Source organism: Vanessa tameamea, chromosome 7 (genome assembly GCF_037043105.1).
Source record: "Vanessa tameamea isolate UH-Manoa-2023 chromosome 7, ilVanTame1 primary haplotype, whole genome shotgun sequence".
Lineage (NCBI taxonomy): Eukaryota > Metazoa > Arthropoda > Insecta > Lepidoptera > Nymphalidae > Vanessa > Vanessa tameamea.
Window position 1 is genome coordinate 4,501,597 of NC_087315.1, and position 24,064 is coordinate 4,525,660.

Consider the following 24,064-nt stretch of genomic DNA (forward strand, 5'->3'; position numbering starts at 1 on the left):
AATTCAAACGCTATTCTTAGAATTCCGAGTGATTTGGGCGTAAATTTTAACATCCATCCTCCCACTTGGAATGTTTTATTATTTTAGTATTAAAATGACCAGTTAGACTATGTTAAATGATATTCATGAAATTAAGTGCGCACAAATACTGCATAGTCCATGCCTAAATTATATATTTGCGGCTTTCGAAACAGCCTCCTATAGACTACAAATGACAAAATTTTCAGTACGCCACAACATTTTGAAATAATTAAGATAACACTTTAAATATGCCGCGGTACTCATCGCTGTGTAACATACGTTAAAACTCATTGTCAATTACACATTAATTTATTCTAACATTTTTATATTTGACGAAATATTAAACCAAGGACGAAGGAATGTTGAATTTTGTAAATAAACATACCAATTTTTAAAAGATTTTTTTTTAATTCCGAAAAAAACCGACTTCTAACCAAGAAAATTTATTTAATGCGTTATAATTTTATGATTTCGTAGGATAATCAGTCAAAATCCTATGACAGCTGCAAAGGACCGGATGATAAAAGTCTATGGAAGGCCTTCGCAATCATTCAAGCTATTTTTAGAATCGTTGCAAAAACCGGCGTAGGTAAGTCATGAATAATCACTATATGAGCGTTGATTGGCTGTTGTATACATGACGAATGCGCTAATTGGCTAACGGCTTCATTAGTTGGTATTTTATTATTCTATAAAACTTTCCTTAATGTCCGGTGTTTTGCAAACGCTCTAGAATTTTCGCGGTGATTCGATTTGTCCGAATATTCTACGACAATGATATTAATCAATGGAATAAGTGTTAAATATTAACTATTCTTTTCAAACAACACTATTTTTTGACGAAGACAAATTTAAAAATGTGATTGTCATAATGTAAAATTGTCGTATATATATTTTTTTTTAAATAATAAGCCTTATACTCTATGACATTGAATCCTAACTCTATAAGCAATGAGATCTGATAAGAAACATCAATAAAAAAAAAATTGACAAAATATGTTACGAATCGCAAAATCTTTAAAGGAAAGTACTTTAAAGGTTTTTTTTTTCAAAGAAAGTAATTATAGACGATTATTACTAGTCTTACTAGTCGAAATTTTATTACTAGTCCAAATAATATTAACTGCAATTAAACTCAAAATACAATTTGAAACTGACCATATGTTTTTTTAAGTTTTTTAGTAAGACGAAATGATCATACCACTGCGTAAAGTGCAAGTGCATCGTCAAAAATGGGAATTAAGATTTTGTATTCCTAGTGCCTGAAATTATACTGGCTCAGACGGCAGACCTAACCAGACCACAGAGTAATGATATGGGCGTTTAAATAACGAAAGAATGGCTGATACCCACACAGGCATACAAGAAACAATCGGTAAATTAATTGTAAATAAGTAGACAAAAACACAAAAAAAAAGTCAAGATATGTTCAAAAGAATATTCCTACAAGATTTAGTACTTTGATACTTTCGGGATATATTTATACGTATCGAAATCATTTTTATTTAATAGCTGAGAAATGACGCTATGGCTTTTTTTTTCCTTTCATCTTTTAATATCTTATAGTGAAATAATAATCACTAAAATTCTGAGATCGAAATTTTACTCCCAGATGTAATACCTTACTTTATATCACAGACCATTTCTTAAATTACCATAATACTTTAAAGGGTTAATCCAAATATTACATGATAAAGAAGAAATATTTCTCTATAATATTTAAATTTAGAACGAATTCAAAACAATTATTTTTTTTTCATTATTTTCTCTATATCTTTCATTACACCAATGTTGCTCCAATTTCTAAAAATGATATGCACGATTTGAAATGATAAGGTACATCCTATTCTAATAGTAGTTAAAAAATTTCATCTACGATCAAATTGCAACATACACATACAGCCAGAGTACCGTCAGCATATCAAAGTTAAACATAATATAAATAAAAAATAATAATCAGTCGTCCAAACGTAGTCTAGGCTTATTAGCGCGGCATAACACATAATTTAATTTATGAATGAAATGACTTGCATGTTAACAATGTTTAGGCAAAAATAACTTCTATTCCAACCGTCTATAAAGCACATTATCGTGACCCAAAGCCATTACGATTTGCCGCGCTCAATAGAGCCACCATTCAATCAAGAACAAATCAAAGCTTTAGTAATATGTTTTTTCGGTTGTGACGTCGATGACAGTTCGTGGTTTAATTATACATATTTATGACAAAAATTTTCATTTATAATGAACACTGTCGTCTTAAACATGTATCTGTGTAAAATAATATGTTATCTATCTGAAATGAACGTTATAATCCATAAAATATCCCTGTATTTGACTCTGTTTAATTTCTTGAACACAGCAATTGTGAGATGACATTCAAATGCTTTTACTTTCACCATTTTTTTTATTATAAAATGTTGTATATATGTATAATATAACATGGAATACATATAGCATTTGAAACGTCGTATAAAAATAAGAATGAGACAGTTAATCTGTATGAAAATAGATAAAAAATTTCTACATGGGTTACCATGCCTCTGACATCCATAATCCTTTTAATGAAAGGCAAAATTATTCCTAGTTATTAAGACCGTAGTTACGGTGTAGCATGTGTCGAGTGGACTTGGACCAAGAGGCATAGTGTTCTGTTCGAACTGAAACGGCGCTTAAAGCTTTGATTCCCATGATCACACATCCACAACCCTCCCCATTTAATGACCTACTGAAGCATTATACTCTAATAAATTTCCTAAAAATCCGATATTAGGTACCAAACTATATGTATTTACATTTTATATGTCGTAATATTGCTTTTGAATTACCTCGGGGAGCGTGCGTCGTTTACTTCGAAAGACAGATAAAATTACTAAAAACCTCAAATTTCTAATTTATACATACAAACTATCCTGAGTGCGATTTCCATAAACTCTAATAATGTTAAAGCACTCATCGTTAATTTCTCAATTTGGTTAATAAAACAATTCTGAGACAAACACTATAATAAATTTGCAAATGTCCAAAGATTACTTCAGCTCTAAAGGAATAATTTACATTAATTGAACGTAGTGTTCATATTATCGAAATCACTAAAACATTAGTAATAGGCTTATATTGTTCTAAAATAAAAAGCAAAGCAAACGAGATCTTGATAATCTTAAATATAATTTTGAAAAATTTTACTCTCTATTAATCTTTGGCTATGCCAATTAAGGGATTGTTGCTAATAAAATTACTCATTAGTATCTAAGGTAAGTAAGGTAAGAAAAGCACCTAAATGTTACAAAATTCATGAAAGCAAAATTAAGGAATCAATCAAAACGCGCTCTTTATCATAAAACAAAAAAAAACTCAAAAACGTAACACACTAACAAATTTTGTGAGTCAATTATCTATAAGTGAAATATCAAATATTTATTCATATCATTCAGATCACAGTTGCGGCGTTTAAATCACATTCTTAACTAATAACATATTGTCCTCCGTTTGTTCATTCAACTCGCACCATTGACTACTTCCAATAAAAACTTACATTATTGGCTAATATATTCTGATAAATTTGTGCACTATAGCCATCCCATACTCATTGATGTGGACTCTCCTCTTCCGTGTCGACGGGACTCGGCGACAGGAACTTCCTCGCGTACTTCGGATAATGTGTCTTCTCGTGCGCTTTCAATATCGTTGACCGCGAAAACGTTTTGCCGCACAGAACACACCGAAACGGTCGCTCACCTAAAATTCAAATTTAAAAAATCAAATTGCGTAACATTAATGATTGTTTGAACCAAAAAACACAAGATATTTTAATAAATGTTGTGCCTACCTGTATGCACTCTACAATGGTCCTTCATATGATGCCTCAATTTAAACGCCTTTCCACAAAATTCACACTTAAAAGGTCGATCTCCGGTGTGCACTGGTAAATGCGCTATTAAAGATGATACGTCAGGAAAACTCTTGCCACAAAATTTGCATAAAACGACATTACCAGGCTCTACTGGACCGATATCTAAATCTAGGGGCGACTCTTCCGTCGGCATACTCATGTAAGTCGGTTCGCTAAACTGCCCGATCATTGGTAATCCCATAGGCCTGCCCATTAAAGCGTCGCGATACTTCAAAGTGTCGAGAGTGTGTGTCGTCAATATATGCCTGGTTAGTTTGCTCTGATGTGGGAACGCCGCTCCGCAATGTATGCAAGGGTACGCCCTCTCCCCTTCATCAATTCTCCCCCTACCGGACCCTTCGTACTCCTGCAACCACAAAAAGAACATCAACTTCTTTTTCTCTTGTTCGTTCTTAGCAAGGACCAAAATGTGTGCAAAATCTCTACCACTACTTTCTAAATTGAGATGCAATCTCTGTATATCTTTAGTTTCACTATCTAAGTAAGAAGTTGACGCTCATTTTTGCCCAAAAAATGTGCAGGAGTGAACCCGGGAGCCGGCTACGCGTAATGCCTTGTTGTATAGCATAGCAACGCGCGCGCGTACTGAATCTAAGATTCGTACATATATCGTATGCAATAATATGGCCAAAATTTAAAATAAAACTGCCCAAAATATATGAAACAAAATGAATGTATGTAAAAAAATGATGGCCAACAAAATGAAGGTCAACTTCTTGACAGCAAGGCATAGTACTCGTTGTTAAAATAGCGCAGCACATCAATAAGCATGCAATTAAATACAAATCAACTTCCACAATAATCGCCAACCAACAACAATGATGCTCAACTAGTACTCTTTTAATGCCGAAGGTTGGCATACTCATAGATACTTATTCATAAACTTTGCTATAAGTGGGAATTCTGTGGTATATATATATACATAAATATATATATGGGTTATAATATATTTTTGAGACAGCTAAATGCAAATATTAATATGTTAATATAAGAAGGTAGTTCTACCTTGGAATATATGGAATATTCTAAATTGTAATAAGTTTGTATATTTCAGGACTTTTATACTTTGCTAACTATAAAGTATTATTATATTTAAAAAAAAAAGTTGTATTGGGCATTTTATATTAATTTTTTAACAAGGTTTTAAAAATGTATGGCATTTTATCTACTGGAATAGCATAGTAAATGATATTACATGAATCAATAAAATAAAGCATACAAAAAAATTTAGGAACATTGATACTTAATTTTAAGCTTTCCAAGCGAATAACATGGCTCACCACTTTGGTATAATTTGATATATGTAAAATAAATACGTATGAAATATATAAAATAAAATAACATGCAATAAGGTGCAAAACAAATGACATGCATTAAATGTATTTACTTAAAATGAGGTTTTAAAAAAAATTTACAGATTAAACATTGACATTGGGCAAAAATTAAGCAAAGTCCAATATATTTCACATGTGACATTCAAAATCCAACACTTTTGCATCGATTTTGAATAATAATTCCAACTTAGATTACAAGTATTTTTTCAATTCACATTATCAGTTATTGAATAAGTATATATATTTGATAAGGTTAAAATAATAATACCACATTGGTAACCAAATTAAAAAAAAGCTATATATACACTTAATAAGCAACTATCTAAAGTGAATTTTGAAAAAATATATTATACAAATCTACCACAACCACAGAATGTACAAAATACGAGAAAAATATTTATACATACAGATTCATGCTGCATCCGGTACTCCGGTGCTGACTCCACACTCTTCTCCTCGTTACTCCTATCCCAATCTGCTTCTTTTTTCAAGGACTGAAATTGTATTAAATTAACAATGTAAAAAATAAAAAAATCATGCTGTTCAATTAACATAAAATATTAAACAAATATTTAAATAAAACTTCTAACAAAGGAAGCAGCTCATTTTGTAGAAAGTTTGGGTACATAAAATTATTACATAAGTAGCTACACTTCACAGTTTCACCAACTTTAAATTTAGACTATAGACATGACAAGCTAAATGTGAATTAATAATTATAAAAACTGTCAGAACATAAAATAAAATATTGAAAGAAACACAATTAGCACAGTATAAAACAGTTTTTTTTTTAAATATTTTGATCCTATACTTGAATGAAATACATAGTGTAGAAAATAAAATAAAATAGAAGTGTGTAAGCCTACCCAGATTACAGCTCACTCATCATTTTTATTCTACTAGTTGAATTAAAATGAGTACACAGAAAAACTTTATATTGTTTATTTATATACTTTATTTTTGTCTGCCTTCATTTATTAAATTTAAAAAATGAAGGTTTCCTGGAAATATTTATGTTTCGAGAAACAAAAAATAATCATTAATTTTTAGGAAATGATCAGACACATTCAAGAGATTATCATGTTCTAAGATAAAGATCTGAATATAATATTTAAATTTATATGTTAAGAATAAAATAAGCATGGTTTAATAACTTGCCCAACATAAACAATTTTAATTAATATTACCAAAGGTACTTGTTGAACAGGAGGCAACCCGGAGGGGCCTGCTATAGGTTCATTTCTTGGACTCGACAATGAACTGTGTGAGGGATGAGGCAATCCAGGATGCGGTAATGTGTTCAGCACACTGAGCCTTTGTTCTACAGGAGAGTAGCGCGGTCCCAAACCACCATGACTGTTTATTATCATATTTATGCCTGTAATTTGAAATTAATTAAATTTATATCTCTCTAGGATTATCTATGCTGTATTTTAAATAATGCAACCGAAAGTATTTTTATTTATAGTATTACACCGTATAATATTATTCAATAATAAAGTTTAAATAATAATTATGAACTAACACTGCAAATGCAACTGACTACATTGATTTTATTAAATAAAGAACCATTTTTGCAAATGAGAATCTTGTAAGGATACCTACATCAGTAATAATTTGATTAATTGTTCGGTAATTGTCATAAAATGCATTTTAGGGACAGACATATTATTTACTTTACACTTCTTTGTATAGAGAAATACAAAATGCATTTTTGTAGAATAATTCTTCCTAAAAATATGTAAACACATATTTGACACAATCACAATTGACAATCGACATCAACTAAAAATAAACACGTTATGAAACTGACAAGAGTATTTTTTAAGTATTTCGTATCGGTTGCGTAGACAACAGCTGTACATCATACAGCCTCACCGTCATCATTTATAACCATTTTATTTTGTAACCTAAGTAACTTCTGACATTTGAAGTATTGAATTTACCCTATTCATAATAGATACTCCTGATCTTATACGATATAAGACTATTGTGAATTTAAGACATATTCACGAGAATGTCTCAAATTAATTTAATTAATCATCAACAATAATTGGTGTCGCTTAATTATCAATAAAACTAGGTTTAAGCAATATCACCATTACAAGAATATTAATTTCTTTTTTTAAATTGTTAGTAGAGAAATTAAAGAAAATAATAGTGCTTGCTACTTATACTTAACGTATAAGTAAAAGTGTAATGACAAACCAATCAATTTTTTTTTATGACCAAGATAGCGTTTGGATATTATGTTGCAGGCAACTAGCTTAATTAGCCATTTAATGAACAGTCTAGCTTCTTTACTAAGCGGCACCGTTCAATCGGCGGCCTAAATAACATTAAACCAATTCATCTTCCATTCATAGAATAAGATAGAATAATTTGCTAAGATCTCCTCAAAGTATAATTTATAAAAATTTTCTAAACGAATCACTTATAATCCAATCTAACCAAATAAATATTTTCAGGAGATTCATACAAGTCACCGATTAGTAAAATGGCTAGTCTGTTAATTAAAAGACTGATTAAACTATTGGCTGCGACATGTAGGTACATACATTAGTATGTGTCAAGTTAATTTTAAATAAAACCCCCGTCGTTATAATAAATAAATAAATTGTTTTTAATGATCTGTATAATTTAGAAAAAAAGCAACGACTTGATTGCAATCACGATAAACAATAAAGATTGCTTAACATGACACACTAGCGATCGTATAATGACTGTAAATTAGAAAATTATCCCGGTTCAATTTAGTTTCTAACCTAATATAATTATGGTTGTTTAATTATTACTCTGTACGTGGCGATATAATTTATATATAGTTCATAAAATACGAACTGCATTAGTATCAAAATTATATTTATTAAAGAATGTGTATCATCATCAGACACGATAGTGACATACCCATGTTCTCATTCGCACCATTGGACCTAATTGAAACGGAGTCGTCTTCAGGTGATGATGGTCGCATTGGTTCGTCGGGCGGCTCGTCTTTTGGTATAGGTGGATGCGTTAATGTTGGAGTTTCAATTGACGTTTCAGGCCTAAACCGTCTCACAGAAAGTAAGGGTGATATTCTTGGTGGAGAAGCTTCAACGGCTTCCCGTTGATCGCGAGCATCACGAAGATCTCTTGCATCCCTTATTTCACGCAGGTCTCTAGGCTCTCTATTATCTTTAACATCTCGTAATTCTCTATGGTCTCTAGAGTCTCTATGATCCCGCAGGTCTCGTGAATCTCGAGTTTCTCGTATCAAGTCTCGTGGTTCCCTTTCGCGTTCTCTGTCTCTTTCTCTGTGCCCACCCAAATCTCTCGTTTCTCGAGATTCTCTATGACCTTCTCGTATATCTTTACAATCCCTTTCACGGATTTCACGACTTTCTTTTGCTTCCCTCCTTTCTTCTTTGTCGCGTGTGTCTCGCTCGTCTAACCTTTCATGCGATTCTGTACATTCCCTAATATCTTGTTGTTGGCACTCCTCCATCGGTTCCGGAACGTTCCTCGTGTCAATGCCGGCTGCGCTAAGCGTAGTCATTTCAGCTAGTCCTTTGACCTTAAAAATAATAACAATACGTTACTTTGATGTCAATATACATCACAAAGTTTTAGTTCAATAAGAATTAAATATTTAAAGATAATTAATAAATAAAAAGAAAGAAGACAAAACGAATAATTTCAAAACTATTTAATAACTAATTCACCTGTAGACTCTCAGCAGTTTTAAGGAGAGCAGGCAGTTGGCAATATTGGACGTTAACCTCGCCCTTGTACATGAAGTCTACGAGCGTTCGGAGCTCCTCCAAACCCACGTCCTTGAGGATCACGATTGGATGACGTGAAGGATGGTCCACAAATAGCGAACGGAAGTAAGATGAGCACGCTGATAGTACTACCTGAAAAAAAAAACTTATTTGATTAAAAAAATTAGATAAGTATATTAATTTAGATAGATTAGGTATTATTTACGTCACATCATTTTCGCTATTAATAATTAATTTTACTCAGCTTTTGCTCTGGAAAGAAATGTATTAATTGTTAAGCAAACTAACGTGACAATAAGCATTGGTCAATATCTGATTGGTTTTTCCACGTTATGCAGCAAGTGTGACTCACAAATCAAGTCAAACCCTTCAAAAGTATCAAACAAATGTATTAAATATTCTAAGCTTTTTAGCTCATAACATAAAGATTTTTTTTTATTCTCTATAATATTTTTATAACAATATATTATTTTGTATGTCTTGTTTCCGAAGTTTTGCTTGTAAAATATGTCTTGAACAGGTGTCCCTTAAAGAGTTACAAAAATATTTCTATGACCTAAAGCTATGCACCAAAGCTAGCTACATAAGTAGGGAAATACAGGGAACCTTGCCACCTGGCCTGCTCGGCGCCAGATCATTCTATAACAAAGACTTATTGTATACAGCCGCTTGACGTATTCACTTACGCTAATCATCTAATATTTGCCAATAAGCGACATAATTTTTAATTGGAAACCTTTTTGGCATTCATATCTTCCATTAATCTTATTATATGTGATGTTCAATAATTTTCTTGATGTCCCTATGTGGTATACCGTATATAAAAGAAGACGCATTTGAACTTCCAAATAAAAATAACTTACTAATAAACAAAACAACATGAACTACCTATAAATATATTTATCAATTCGGTCACTGAAATTATGTCTAAATCTATACCTACTACCCTTATGTTTTCAATTTAACAATTTTTGTAATTTGTGTAATTGATTGCTTATAATGTAAATGGCAATTTTAACCATCACTATAGGACTTTCACGGACTAGTTACTTTTTTAAATACCTACCTTATGAGCCCGGATGGAGGCACCTTCGGAACAGGCGAGCGTGACGTCCACCAAGCTTTCGTCGTGTAGCAGTTGGCTGAAAACGCCGAGCAAGTTGCTCTGATGATTGTTCCACCTCAGGCAATAGTGCTCACTTCCCATGTCTGAGCTAGCTCCCGCCGCTGTCAAATGAAAAGATTTATTAGAATATCAATAGGAATAATTGACTATCTGGCTTCCGTTAAAATCAATATTATATTTTGTTTTTAAAAGTATTACACGGTAGTCATTAGCATTATTACTAATATTATTAATAATACACATTTATAGCAAATAATGACAGGTCTCTGTGCTTTTAAAGTTACGTTGTACATTCGACCAGGGACTTGTCAGGAACGCATTCTATTAGCGACCAGAATTTAAAATGAGAAGCCCAATAAGCAATGACCGAAATTAACTAATATTTTTTATCTTTAGTTATGAGCCTCTACATTTTATTTTAGTATAAAATAGAAAACCGTTTGATATTTTTCATTACAAAATGGACTAGGTCGGAAATCCCAAAAATATGCGAATATATACTTTAACACCACGCCCACTTAAAAATAAATCTTAGAAAGAAACAATTACGTAAATAAACTAATATTAAATCGAATATTTCATCGGATTTGGCTAATGAACAAGTGCTTAGTGTTACCAAAGTCTACGTAATAATCTAACCCAGTTTATAAAAGGTTAGAAGTTTCTCAGAGAACGATTTTATTAATAAGAACGGATAGATAAATATGAAATATTTACGCACTTGTATAACAATAAATATTTTTAAAAATGGAAGCGAATCATCATGTCATGGTGTATCATAATGAAGACATTAATAGATAAAAAAAATAAAAATTTTAGCATGTGCCGTTGTGTGTGTGAGTAACAATCAACGCAAGAATGATATCTAACAGTTAGCAGGTAATTGGTAGGTTTGGGGGTTTGCCAAATACATCCAGCATATATTTTATTATCGGGCAAAGATAAAATAATACATCCTATTTTCCGATTCAATTATGAACAGTTCTGGTGTTTTTTATTAAAAAGCATTAAATACTGCTGTTTAAAACAGAAGGTGATTACAAACATAACTATAATTTCATCTAGATAAATTAAATCAAGATGTATATTTAAAATTGAAATAGATAATATTCGAATTTCAGTTATAATCGATTTTTGAAAGATCTTTAAGCAATATACAAGCAAATGATTCAGTTAGTTCTTGGAACGGAAATATAGAAGAAATGGCAGGCGTAGAAGCGAACATGACGTCGGACTTATGGAAGATACCACAAATAGCTATATAATAGACCTTATCCGCTACAGATATTAGTACTTTTCTATTCTTTATTCGTAGATGTAGAGAACATCGTTACATTACAAAATATTTATGCATTTTAAGATTGAATGTGACACGATAACTTGCTGTTTCCGAATTGTGGTAAGAAAAACGCTCGGTGCCATTTCTAAAGTCTCTCTATTCCAAGTCTAATGTTACGTCAACATTCAACGTCATTAGCAAAAACGTTAAATACGAACTTTTTCGAATTAGTACATTATTTTTGTTTGAAAATCTTTGTGCGTAATTAAACAATATACCTACAAGATTATTGTATATGGTAAAGTTCTTTGTTAGTAACATCTTAAAATTATTTAATGTGCTCTAGGTTGGAGATTATTTTAGAAAAAAAGTAATTAAAAATTTAAGGCGTATCTAGTATACTATCGACTTTATTTGCTTCATCTCTGTGTTTTTTCTTCCAAATATATATAATATACTAGGTATATATTTTTTAAAGGACCTTAAAGATAATATACCAAGTTACCAATGCTCACAGTTAGTACTAAGACGGCTATCGATCAACGGTCACACGTCCTACGCAATTTACGAGCTAAAATACTTTTAACTACTGTTTTGATTTTAAGATGATTACGCAATAATTGTATGTGATTTTAATGATTTTTTTTTATTAATTATTAATATTGAATTTATTGTTATATTATTTGTTTAATCTGTAACTACTGTTATATTATATTAGCTACCTGTAGAATATATATCTATATAATCTGGATTAAAACTTTTATGTCGCGATACATACTTATTATAACTTCAATGATATACCTACAAGGCGCACGTCACTGAAGGTTCTAGTCGCCATGATAAGTGTATAACATTCAGACAGGCTCTGTTTTATACCATGTAGTGATTGGAAACGCCGAAACTTTTTTTCTCGCTATGCAAGTCCTTGTAACGCTTAAAATGCTTACTAAACTTAAATCTTTAATAATTACATTTTCATCTTTTTGTATTGAGCAATGTTTGATATCCAAAACAAATTACCGATTTTCCGTTTGACTAATGTCGCGCATACTTTCAAAAGATGTTTTGTAGTACGTCTCTAAAATATAGGCTCATAGCAATAAAATAATATATTTGTTCCGTTGCGAGATACAAATTAAAGTTTTTGAGAATCTAATCTGTTCTGTAAAAATTAAGTTTTGAATGAAATGGCATATGTCATAGACATCTTTAATACCTTATTAAGAGAACAAGTAACAGTATATCTATCCTCATACCCATCATTACGCATTATATTGTAACTCAAGTGCACTAGTAAGGGACATAACAGCTTGTAAATCTGCGTGCTAAGGTATCTCTTCTTAAGAAGATGGCTCAGAACTCACAAGCATTGCTTTAATGTGAGTTAATGAATACACATGTGACAATTTCATTAGATGCTTGAAGATATCTATGTACATGACGTTATCCACAGTAGAGCATGAGATGGATAATATACGCAAATTACACAAAAACTCAACGGTGCTTGGCCGTAAATAAAATATTTTAATAATTCACGTATCTTCACTGCACTGGGCCATAATATATTTGTCGTATGTTTTACGACAAATGTTTTGTTTTTGGTACACGAACATCTTAACTAATATAAACCCGAAAGCGAGTATTTTCATAACAACTTATGACATAAATATTGTTAAAATAATTTAACGACATTTCCAATTATAAAAACTTATCAGTACCCACTGATATTGCATATACTCGATGTCTCTTTTATTACAATATCTATGTTATGATAGACCAATAACGCTAGTTTAAACATTAAATAGTGAGTAACATTTACAAGGTAATCACTATTTTTCCTCATACATCCAGACCCCAACAATAATCGAATGTCACTTTTTATTTCGCGTTGTGTGTACACAGTTGTAAAAAAAATAGTTAAAATAACATGCTTGAAAAAGTTGATGACACAATACGAAAATCATATTTCATTTTGTTGTAATCCTTCTAAGATAAAATAAATTATAGTCTACGACGATGAAAATATACAAGAAAATTATACTACACACGTTTTATTAGCTGAACTCAATGAAACCGTGAAGAAAAAGCAAATTATGTGCATAATTAAAAAAAAACACCTAATCGAGCATAAATTAAGAACGCATTAGTCTTTGCCTCGAATAGAGCAGTATTGCTATAAATTAAACCGCGTGTATTCAGTTCTTATCAGCACAGGCCTATTTCCTGCACGAGTTACGACTGATTAATAATATGTTCGCTCGCATGCGAATATCTGACCTGATTCATGCGGTCCACGCATAAGAAATTTACTATTAACAATGCAATAGAACCTCAACCTTCTGCTTATAATTTTCAATTAATTTTAATCTTTTAAAGATTGTAGATCTGGCGTGACCAATGACATATTTCCCTAGAGGGCTATTGAAAGTTTATTTTTTATAGAATTTAAATTATTAACTTGTTTCTTAATTACGAAAATGATATTTTTTTCGTACTATATTTAATAAAATGGAATAGATAACATAAAACCATTGAACTACATATTTTCGACAGATTACAATTGAAATCTAAAGATCATGCCCCTTAGTATCCATTGATTTATTAATTAAAATGCACATATTTTTTTAAATAACGTAAATGTTAAATAAAAAAACAGTTTAGTAAACCATTGTCTTTTTTGACTTTGAACTGTCACTTTAAATAATTTTGCATGGGTATAATATTTTATACTAACTGACAATAAATTTGTTTTATTAATTGGTTATTATCTATTCCTAAAGTATTCCATAAATTCATATAATTTAACTTTAGAGTCTTATTCATAATTTAAAAATATTTCTTTCAAAATTGATAATTTTGTTGTAAAACATAGACAGACTCATATACTTCACGTTAATATTATAGTTCTTTGAATACCGTTTCGCACCTCCATGCGGGAAGATAAATATAGTCGTGAGTGTATTTATATGTAGTGTGCGCATACGCGTGCGGGCGCGACGCAGTCAAGATCAAGGGCGTGCGATTGCGCAAGAGCTGGCTGTCGCACCGCACTGCAACTCGGTGTGATGTCATCCCGTCTGCGCTCCCCCCCACACCTCTCATCACGATCGTTTCAGAAAGGCCGCGGACGCGGAACGTTCTATTTTTAAATTTTGTAGCAACTAGCCGGCTTTAGCACTATCTATAACCTTAATATTAATTTTTGTCTAAGCACTAATTGGGTTAGACTAATTTTAGTGTTACAAAAAAATTTAAGGAAGTCTTTAAGGTTAGACAGGTATTATTATAAAATATTCGTCGATTGAATTTTTCACAGCTTAATGATAATTTCGTTACATAAATTAATTCGTAGGTATATAGTTGAACACGAATATTCAAAAAGGACTCGAGTAAATCATTGCATTTCCTGCTAAGCATTCAACGCGACCTTGTCTTGGGAAATCACCTTGTGCTTTTATAACCTATCATTTGTTATCGAGCTATAATATTTAGTAACTACCTAAGTAGGTATCTCGACACGTTACATAGGTATCAATATTCGCGATGACTATTGAATCAAATTCATAGATAAATATAACGAGAGTTACAATTTTTGTTAGGCAGAAAATACTGACAACCAATCTAAATCTTGCGATAATAAAATTTATATATTGACAATACGTTTTTAATGTTCATCTTAAAATTGTTACGTATATACTAGGCAAATAAGACTTGCTTGCCAACGAGAAATAATTATAAAAATAAATATTTCCTTTTAAATATACTTACAGCTACTATATACATTTAATGTCTTTTTATAATTGTTTCTACACTGTTTTTATTCGGAAAATCCTAAACAAGTTGTTTATTTAATAAGAGCTTATATCCCATTGGTTTTTCTAAATATATATGTATACCTATAAGATTTCAATGCGTTATAGTAGCAATAGGTACATACGAGTTTAGATTGTCATTATTATGATAAATTAAAATAATTAGTAATAACGTAACATTTTAATGTTATTTATTTATTCTCAATGGCATTCTATTTTTAAATTCAGTTTAAAAATAAAATCCGTTTCGAAATCTAATTTATACTAATTGATGTTTTTTTTTAAATGATTGCTTGTAAGATTTATGTCATGTCGAAATCAAAAACGTTCTTACCAGTAAGTCTTCTTTAAACGCCAAAACGGTAAATCGTACGCAGATGTCTCCAAAACGTCAAAAACACAATACAATTCAAATTGCAAATTGCTCTTAAAAATTCATAGCTTAATCGATTTTCAATGATAATATAGGTAATAGGACATATCATGAAAACCGATGGCCCTCAAAGAAGTAGGTAAATGGATGGCTAGTTATTTAGTTGTGTTTGACCTTCGCCGCACAATAGAGGAGCTGGCGTGCACGGCGTGTTTAAGGATGAGGACATAACGTCACAAAATGCATACTATATATGTATACTTAGCTGTAAGGCAGCGCCTGCGTAACTATTATGTAATTTTATATCCGTGTTTTTATATTGAGACAACTTATTTATTTTTTATTATTAAAAATATTCTACTGTATTATTGAATGCGTATGAATCGTACCTAAATATAAGTGACGGAATCTGTTATAAAATTGTTTTAGATATTTAATTAATTATTTTGATTCGTATATAATCTGCTTTGGAATAGAGGTTTGTGATCTTGCCCTAAATCTACATAGATCATTGCAGTTCGCATGTGGCTATACTAATAATTATAAAGCCGATTTCATAATTGTTACTATGTTACTTTTAATCGCCAGTCTAGAAATATATCAAATGCTTTTCAAAGTTTTATTGAATATCATTTTATTTATCATGAATTTATCTTTTATTAATTGTTCCTACTTCTCTCTTAAGAAACTTTCCTATCTAAGAGTGTAGTTGAATGGGACTACTTATGATTGATAATTTCTTAAACAGGCTGGTCGATTAAAGATAACAATTGTCATCACTAGTTACTCATCGCATCTGCGATCTTTATAATACATAAAAATATAGTTAGAAAAAAGAAAACAAATAGCTTAAGTATAAAGAGGTTGCTGAAAACAATATTTTAATTATATCTTAGAAGAAACTCTGCCCATCAACAAGTTTTGGTTTAGAATCTAGGATATATACACTTTAACTAACTTTTGTTCTGATTTTAAAAAATACCTATAATGTGTTTATTTAATATTCACTAGCTTTATTGTACTAAACTGCGTATGAAAACCATGCTGTTTATCTAATTATTGTGATTTAATTTTTGATTTAAATACCTTCGCTCCAATACAAAAATGGTTCAGGACAGGAGCAAAAAAGCCTTTGTTAAACGTTAATCACGTCAATCTATTTTTTTATTTGCCAGCTACGAAGTAAATTCTAAAGCTAATAAAGGCAGCACTAACCACAACTGTATGGAATTAGCCTTAAGATACACGCGCAGCGCTGCGCGCGCTGCGTGGGGATCAAGGTCGTTTGAAATAACGCACACACTACATGCTAGCCATATTACTTACGTATCTCTAAACTTGCCTACCGATCGTAACTACGTAACCCGTCGGCTGGACATCCGGTCGCGCCTAAAAGAGCTCTCGAATGCGATAAATACCGAAATGTGCTGAAAACTACCAAGGTTACATGTGCGCATCACGAATGAGCATATTGTTATCTTAGGTGATATACATAATACAGTAATAAGGACAGCGTTGTATTAGAGCACGTTTGTGTGTAATTTATACATTTATGTACCTATGTTTAAGTTCAACCATAGGTTGGTTTGATTTAAGTAGTCGACCGATAACTCTTTCAACGTGATGAAAAAATCTTGTAGATTTTTTCATTAGAATTTAAATTTCGAATCGGTGTTAGTTTTATGTACATATATGTAGACTTAGACGAACTTTCAACTATTGTAATTTAAATTTGAAAGCATAGTATTAGTTAGTAGTTAGTATATTCAAAATGTTTCACATGACAAAGCTGTCTGAAATTGGATTCGTAGTACAATCAGAATTCAATATTTATTATAGGAAATAAAATTAGCTTAATAATTAAGTTTATTATTTTGAATGTATATGTTGCTCTTAGTAGCGTGAAAACGTTTAACAGCATTGCAATTTGATATTAAGAACTTACTAAATTAGTTAGGAAATACGAACGAAGATCTCCATCTGTACCTGATCCACCGGTGCCTACTGTTACACGTCTCACAACAGAACTCTCCTAAACTAAACTATCCTATAATATCCCTAAACATACTGACCGATAGATTGGATATAGGCAATGGGTATGCCATTGCAAATTCCAGGTAGTGCGAAACGATGCGTATTTTTGTTAATACATTAAAAGTACTGCCACTTGAATTATTAATTATTATTGGCCTATTAACAATTTGTTAATTATATCCTACAAATACTATTTACTACTGTTTTGTATTTGCTTTTGTTGTTTGAACATAATGTTCGGCACGCTCCATCTGCTTTTGTTTTACAATCTGAGATGGAAATCATCAATATGATTAGTAAATTTAAAAAAAAACAGCGCCAATAAAACTAATGTGCCGCTCTTAATGCCTCATGTTATTAATTCTTAATTTAATAATATATCTTAATGCACAAGCTTAAATTAAAACGTGTAAGCTGTTAGTGTTTAATGAATTGTTTGAAATTACCCCGTTTTAATACGGTTATAATGCATGTCAGATATTTTGAAGTAAATTTATCTGGAAGTGAGAAGCGATCGTTAACATATTCTTTACTAATCAATCGATTTAGACGAAAAATAAACATGATATTGCCGTCTGTTTATAACAAAGCTTATGAAATAATTATTGGTTGTCACGATATTTATATAAAATCCATAAAAAGCATACATTTATACAAGTCTTTCGAGTTTAAAAAATAAAAATGTTATACGCCAAAGAAAAGTATATAGCTCCATAAAACCTATTTCAATAAAATTTAATTTATTCAAATCGGTTTACCTTTTTTCGCATAATAGAGGAAAATTCATATAATTCATTGGATAAAACACACGCGACAACTATATAACTATAAATATATATAATATATAAATAGAAGTTTGACAACCACTCCAAAAATTAAAAAAAATGTGCATCACACGAAAACCGGACATATGATACGGACAGATGTGATGAACATCACTTTGTTAATTATAAAATTTACCTGAAATACAGTACTTACTACCTTATATTTTGAAGAATAATAAAAATAGCGAATATTTGATACCCATACCATATCCATAGTCAATATCTGAACGACCAAGTCTTAGATACATATCTATAATACATACTGTTTTAAGGATAAACTTTTTAATATTCAAGACTCTTCAAGATCATATAAATAAAGGAGTCGCATAACGTGTTTATAACAACGTGCTTTATTATATAGTGATGTAATCTTCTTTACATAGGAACTGTACCATGTAATTAATCCAATCATTGCATATAATCAAACTTTACACAACATAGAATGTAATTCCAATTTCAAAATCATTTCATGATCATATAATTCATTCGTAATTCAAATTTAAGCTCAGATAAGGAATGAGTACATATATGAAGAAGTATGTGAATGGCATTAATCATAGACGAATTAAAAAGTAATAAATTGTCGTTGTTTGGTCATGAATAGAAGCAGGATATATGGCATTTGACTTGAAGAGTTTTGAATATGACTACTGAAGGAAAAGATATGAGAGAAAGACCAAAGAAGCTTATAGTTTAGGTGTTAAAATGAAACGGTGATTATGCCTTGATTTATTTTTAATATATATCAATGAAATCAATAAAATCAATGTATACATAATGACATGACCATTTTGAGTCTTTGTAATTGGAACTATTAATAATCGGGATTTATTAAAAAACATTTACCTAAAGAGCAAATAACAAAAAATGCACTGTGGGAAGTAAGCTCATTTAAAACACTACATGTATACAGAGAATAAACATTTGTGACTATTAAAGTTCGTATTCCAGACGCACGTAAACGCGAGGGAGGATACGCTGCGCCTACGCAGAATTTTTGCACGATACACTTTCTATCGTCGTCTGACATCGTCGCAATAAATCGAATATTATTGTCCGGAAAACCATGTCAGAGACTGGGCGTGACAACTTCGATTTATGCAGCTTAAGTTAACAATATCAGATTATAAAATTTAAATGTCTATATATGTCATATATCATATTTTATTGCCAGATTCAAAACTACATCCTACATCCGACTGACATCGTTAAAACATTTGTAATGTCTACATATGTATGTTATATTGAGAATAATATTAAGCTTATGCTTCCTTGCGGTTATTGTCAATTATGAATTTCAAATTAAATTCATTTTTGTTAATAATATCATTCTTTGTTTAAGTTGTAATATTTTTTTAAATAGGTTACCAAAATGAATTTTAAGAAATTATAAAGTGCATTATCCCCACAATTTTATGGAATTTTAATCTTGTAATTATTATAATATAATCTTAATTATATTGATAATGCCTAATTAATAATTTCAATAAACAGACACCATATTCCGTGCTAATGGAATTGTAAATCGATTACATCCATTTTATTCATACCTGATAAATAATGCTTTACCTATTAAATTATTGTATGTACATATTTTATTAAAATATATACATCGAACTAATTTAATTTTAATTGTTTTTTGGTGTAAAGTTAAATATGCGTGCATATGAATAGAAAATCGTTTCAATGAATATTTATTCAAAGGCAATTTAATTCAAAAAACACGATGTACTTGACAGCATCAGACTAAAATGCTAAATACATATTTTAGTATTGTTTCAAAACTTTATCATGGTCAAAATTAATTCTGACGAATGACAAACACTACGTTAGTTTCGGTATGTTGAAACTATGCTGCCGCCTCTCTGATTCGTGCCGAGGTAGGAATACTATGTGACCCGGCTTGGCAGGTCATATAGGAGTCTCTTTCTTGTAGTTAAATATATTCACTGCATTCGGTACCTGAGTTATTTCAATGGCTGGGCACTAATAAGGCTATTTCTTCAAAGATTTATTAGCATTTATCTAAGCCGGACTATATTCTGCATGTCCGTCAACTGTATATAACAATATGTAAAGATAAAAAGATCTTTCGTTATCTCCACCCAGTTTTATGCCTAAGATGTCCCTCTTCAATGAACGCTGACATGTAAAAAAATAAAAAAACTATATACTTAACTATGACCATAAAATAGGGAGGGATGTGTGTGCACATAATTTTACATCAATATATTTCCTGAACAGTTCTTGAGATTGTCTGTCCCAACTAAACTTAAATACTTCATTTCAGTAGTAGTATGCAAGCGGTTAGATACAATAACTAATACTTAGCATTGCTAAATTCCGATTTGAACGGTGAGTAAGGTAATGTAACTTGTAACAGGGGAAGTAACATCTTAGTGCCCAAGGTTGGTGGCGCGTTGACGTATTTTTGTATACGCATTTTATTTCTTACTTAGTCAAAGACATATACTACCAGTTAGTCAATATGTTTGCCTTCCTACCTCTTAAAAGAAATCAATAAATTATATTGATTTTATAAATGTAGTCAAGGAAAGTTCACATAATCGTGAGTGGAACGACTTCATATTATGTATTGAAATGAAAGAGCCTTGATGAAACTGACACTATCAGTATATGCGATTCTTTTCACCTACAGACGTTTGAGTAAAAAGCCATTGCTCATATTTATTCTTATTTTTATTCCTAATTATTTTAAATATCCATAACTGTGTGAAAAAATTAACAGGAATAGTGCAAATAAAAAAATATATATAACACACTCGTTCTTTGTATTTTAATAAAACTTTAATTTACACGAAAAATTATTATTTTCGGAAAAATTATTCTATATTTCAATCATTTACGTTCAGTTTATCGACATTTATTAACAAAATTAAACTTGATCGATGAACGAACATCAAAATTTTTAAGACTTTCATATTAGCAAGTCATTAAAATTTAATGCGATATTTTAATTTTTTTTTTTTTTGTTGCATGACGCTTCTCTAGACTTATTATCATATAATATTCGAATAAAACTCCAGACTTTCGAATTCATTATATTAACGGTATAATTTCAAGGCCTAATATACTGAACATTTTGTATTTTAGTATTAGAAATTTTACTTACAAATATTGAGCAAATTTCAAATCATAGTTAGCAACTAATGAATTATGAAGAAATATGCAGGAAAGCAACTACACTTCTTATAAATTACGTCAAAATGTATTAATTCGTTACTGCAAGATAAATATCATTTCATATGCTTTATGCTTAAAAGTAAAATTTGGACTTCTGACACGTTTTGAATAGATCACATAGATTTACAATTTACACTAGAATCTTCCGCCACATTTTATCAACTTTTAATTTGCCGTGCTAAGTCGAGGTCAGTTTCGTTTTTTAATTTCGAAATCGAGTTACAGAATGTCAATTAATGTCAAATAATACAGTTCTCACTGAAAATTAATTCGTTTTACTTACAATCTCATAAAGTGGCGCTAGTGTAGATTTAATTCGAATTTCTGAATAACAAGTAGATTTTTCATTACAAATTCCACACGTGGAATCGAAATATGAGTTTCAGAATCACCTTACAGGTGTAAGAAGGGATGTTGTGAGTTTTATATATAAAAGTTTATGTTTACTTGCTTCATACCAAACTTTATCAAATTTGGTTTAGTGGTTTAGCCATGAAGTAACAGACAGATAGCCAGACAGAGTTACTTTCACATTTATTATATTAGTATAGATAGTGTTCGCTTCATAATTGATTTATTGAATAACTTATGAGCTCAAATTACAATATGCGGGGTTCGAATCGATGCAGTCAATAAAATGTTATTGGGTTTTTCTGACAATAAACTCTCAGTAACAACCCGTTGTTAGTTAGTTGGCAATGTTACACTGTCGGGCCGCGAAAAACACTTAAAGCCATTGGTCCTCTGCCTAGTCTCTCCAGTCATTTCGTATTTATTATAGAGAGCATATTATTTATATGCTATGTTGCTGATATACCACCACGAAGACATAAAAAAACGAATAATTACACTATTCGCTATAAAAAAAAATAATGTTAGTTCACTATTTAATAATAAAAAAAAACTAATAATCTATCTAGGTTGGAAAGGTCAAATAGCTGCTTCTCTTAAAAATTGGTAGTCTGCCAAACCAAGATATATGCACACTCAGAGAAATGCAGCCAAAACGCAAAAGAAAGTTAATTTTGTTTTGTAGATAAGCTTTCTAACCTAGTTTCTGTATATTACCATAAATATATCATACTTTACGATATAAATTCTTAATAATTTTCAACGCAGGATACGTAAATTGTTTTAATTTAAATGCAAAGTAGTTTTAAATTAAAAAATATATATATATATATATAATAATAATAAACCGAGCATTATTCAGCGGAAATAAATTCGAATTGTCATAAAAATGTCTACCAAAATATAAGTGCAAACTAGGTATGAACTACTTGAGTGATATTAATTACATGAAAGATTTATCGATACACTTCGCTCGCTTTTAAAAAAGATATAATTTCATTCTCTGTTAAAACATAGACTTGATTATTATTTTTTTGTTTTTCTTAAAACACATAAACAGATTTTTACATCCGAGACTTTTCCTTTCTGTGTTATATTTTAATGTTTTATGTCTTCGTTAAATTCTTATACGGATACTAGACGGTTCCGTTTCGTACGGGTGAAAAGAGAATACTAATTGATTTCCTAGAGTAGCACTACTTAATGGGTCAAATCTAAGCCATCAAGAGATATACAAACAAAAAAATCATCAAAAACGGTCCATCATTGTCGAAGGACTTCGGTAACACACACACGTGGTGCTCGAACCAGCCGGAAATTCAATCGATACGGTCTCTTCCCATTGCCGATTTTGCACCAACTCACCTTTTGATTTTGTTCTCACAGCAGATAAAAAGTGATCGAATCAGACCGATCAGAATAAGATCGTAAATTCGAATGGTACAAATCTCACTCCATTGTCGACCTTTTTTTTCTCATGCAGTGGAGACCTTCAGCAAGGTACCCGGAAACCAGGTTATGTAAGATTCCTACCCACTAAAACCACTACGATTGTCGTCCTCGGCACGGATTGGAGAGGACTGCGGGATCGTGTCGATATAAGGCATCCTATCCCGTGCGGATAGGAAACGTGAGCCCCCCCCCACTCTACGAGTCCAGGGCCCCAGGATCATGTCCTATCTATTAAGCCCCGGACGACTGTGGGACTGTTCCAATCTTGTCCCAACTCATCCTTCAGAAATATTATATGAATAAAGTTATAATATTATCACATAGAAATATTTGTGAAGATAAAGTAACAGTGGATTGCGACCCAGTCTTTTGTAACTATCTATCTTCGGTGCAGTGATAAACGTAATCTTCAATAATGTAACTAAATAATTTGCATTTACTAGAAAAATGTTTCGGATAAAATTCTGCTAAGTAGCGTGGTATAATAAGCTCAAAACCTTCTTCAGAAGAAGAGAGATGGATTTTGTTTTCTTATTTTTAATCCATATACTTACTACGTTTCGTTCAAACTTAAGCA

General features: G+C 31.0%; 1 protein-coding gene across 3 annotated transcripts in view; it reads right to left on the bottom strand.

Moving 5' to 3' along the window:
- LOC113401291 (protein tramtrack, beta isoform-like) overlaps nucleotides 1-24,064 on the bottom strand; it is a 56,190-nt gene that overhangs the window by 9,229 nt on the left and 22,897 nt on the right. For 2 of the 3 annotated variants that reach the window (XM_064215396.1, XM_064215395.1), the window contains exons 2-6: nucleotides 10,095-10,259; nucleotides 8,973-9,160; nucleotides 8,176-8,824; nucleotides 6,456-6,646; nucleotides 5,676-5,762 (exon numbers count right to left, since the gene is read on the bottom strand). In XM_064215396.1, the coding sequence (XP_064071466.1) occupies nucleotides 5,676-5,762; nucleotides 6,456-6,646; nucleotides 8,176-8,824; nucleotides 8,973-9,160; nucleotides 10,095-10,239 (1,260 nt within the window). In that variant the 5' untranslated portion in view covers nucleotides 10,240-10,259. Of the gene's footprint in view, nucleotides 1-1,796; nucleotides 3,760-3,850; nucleotides 4,281-5,675; nucleotides 5,763-6,455; nucleotides 6,647-8,175; nucleotides 8,825-8,972; nucleotides 9,161-10,094; nucleotides 10,260-24,064 lie in introns of those variants that run through there. The other variant, XM_064215397.1, reaches the window with a different exon arrangement.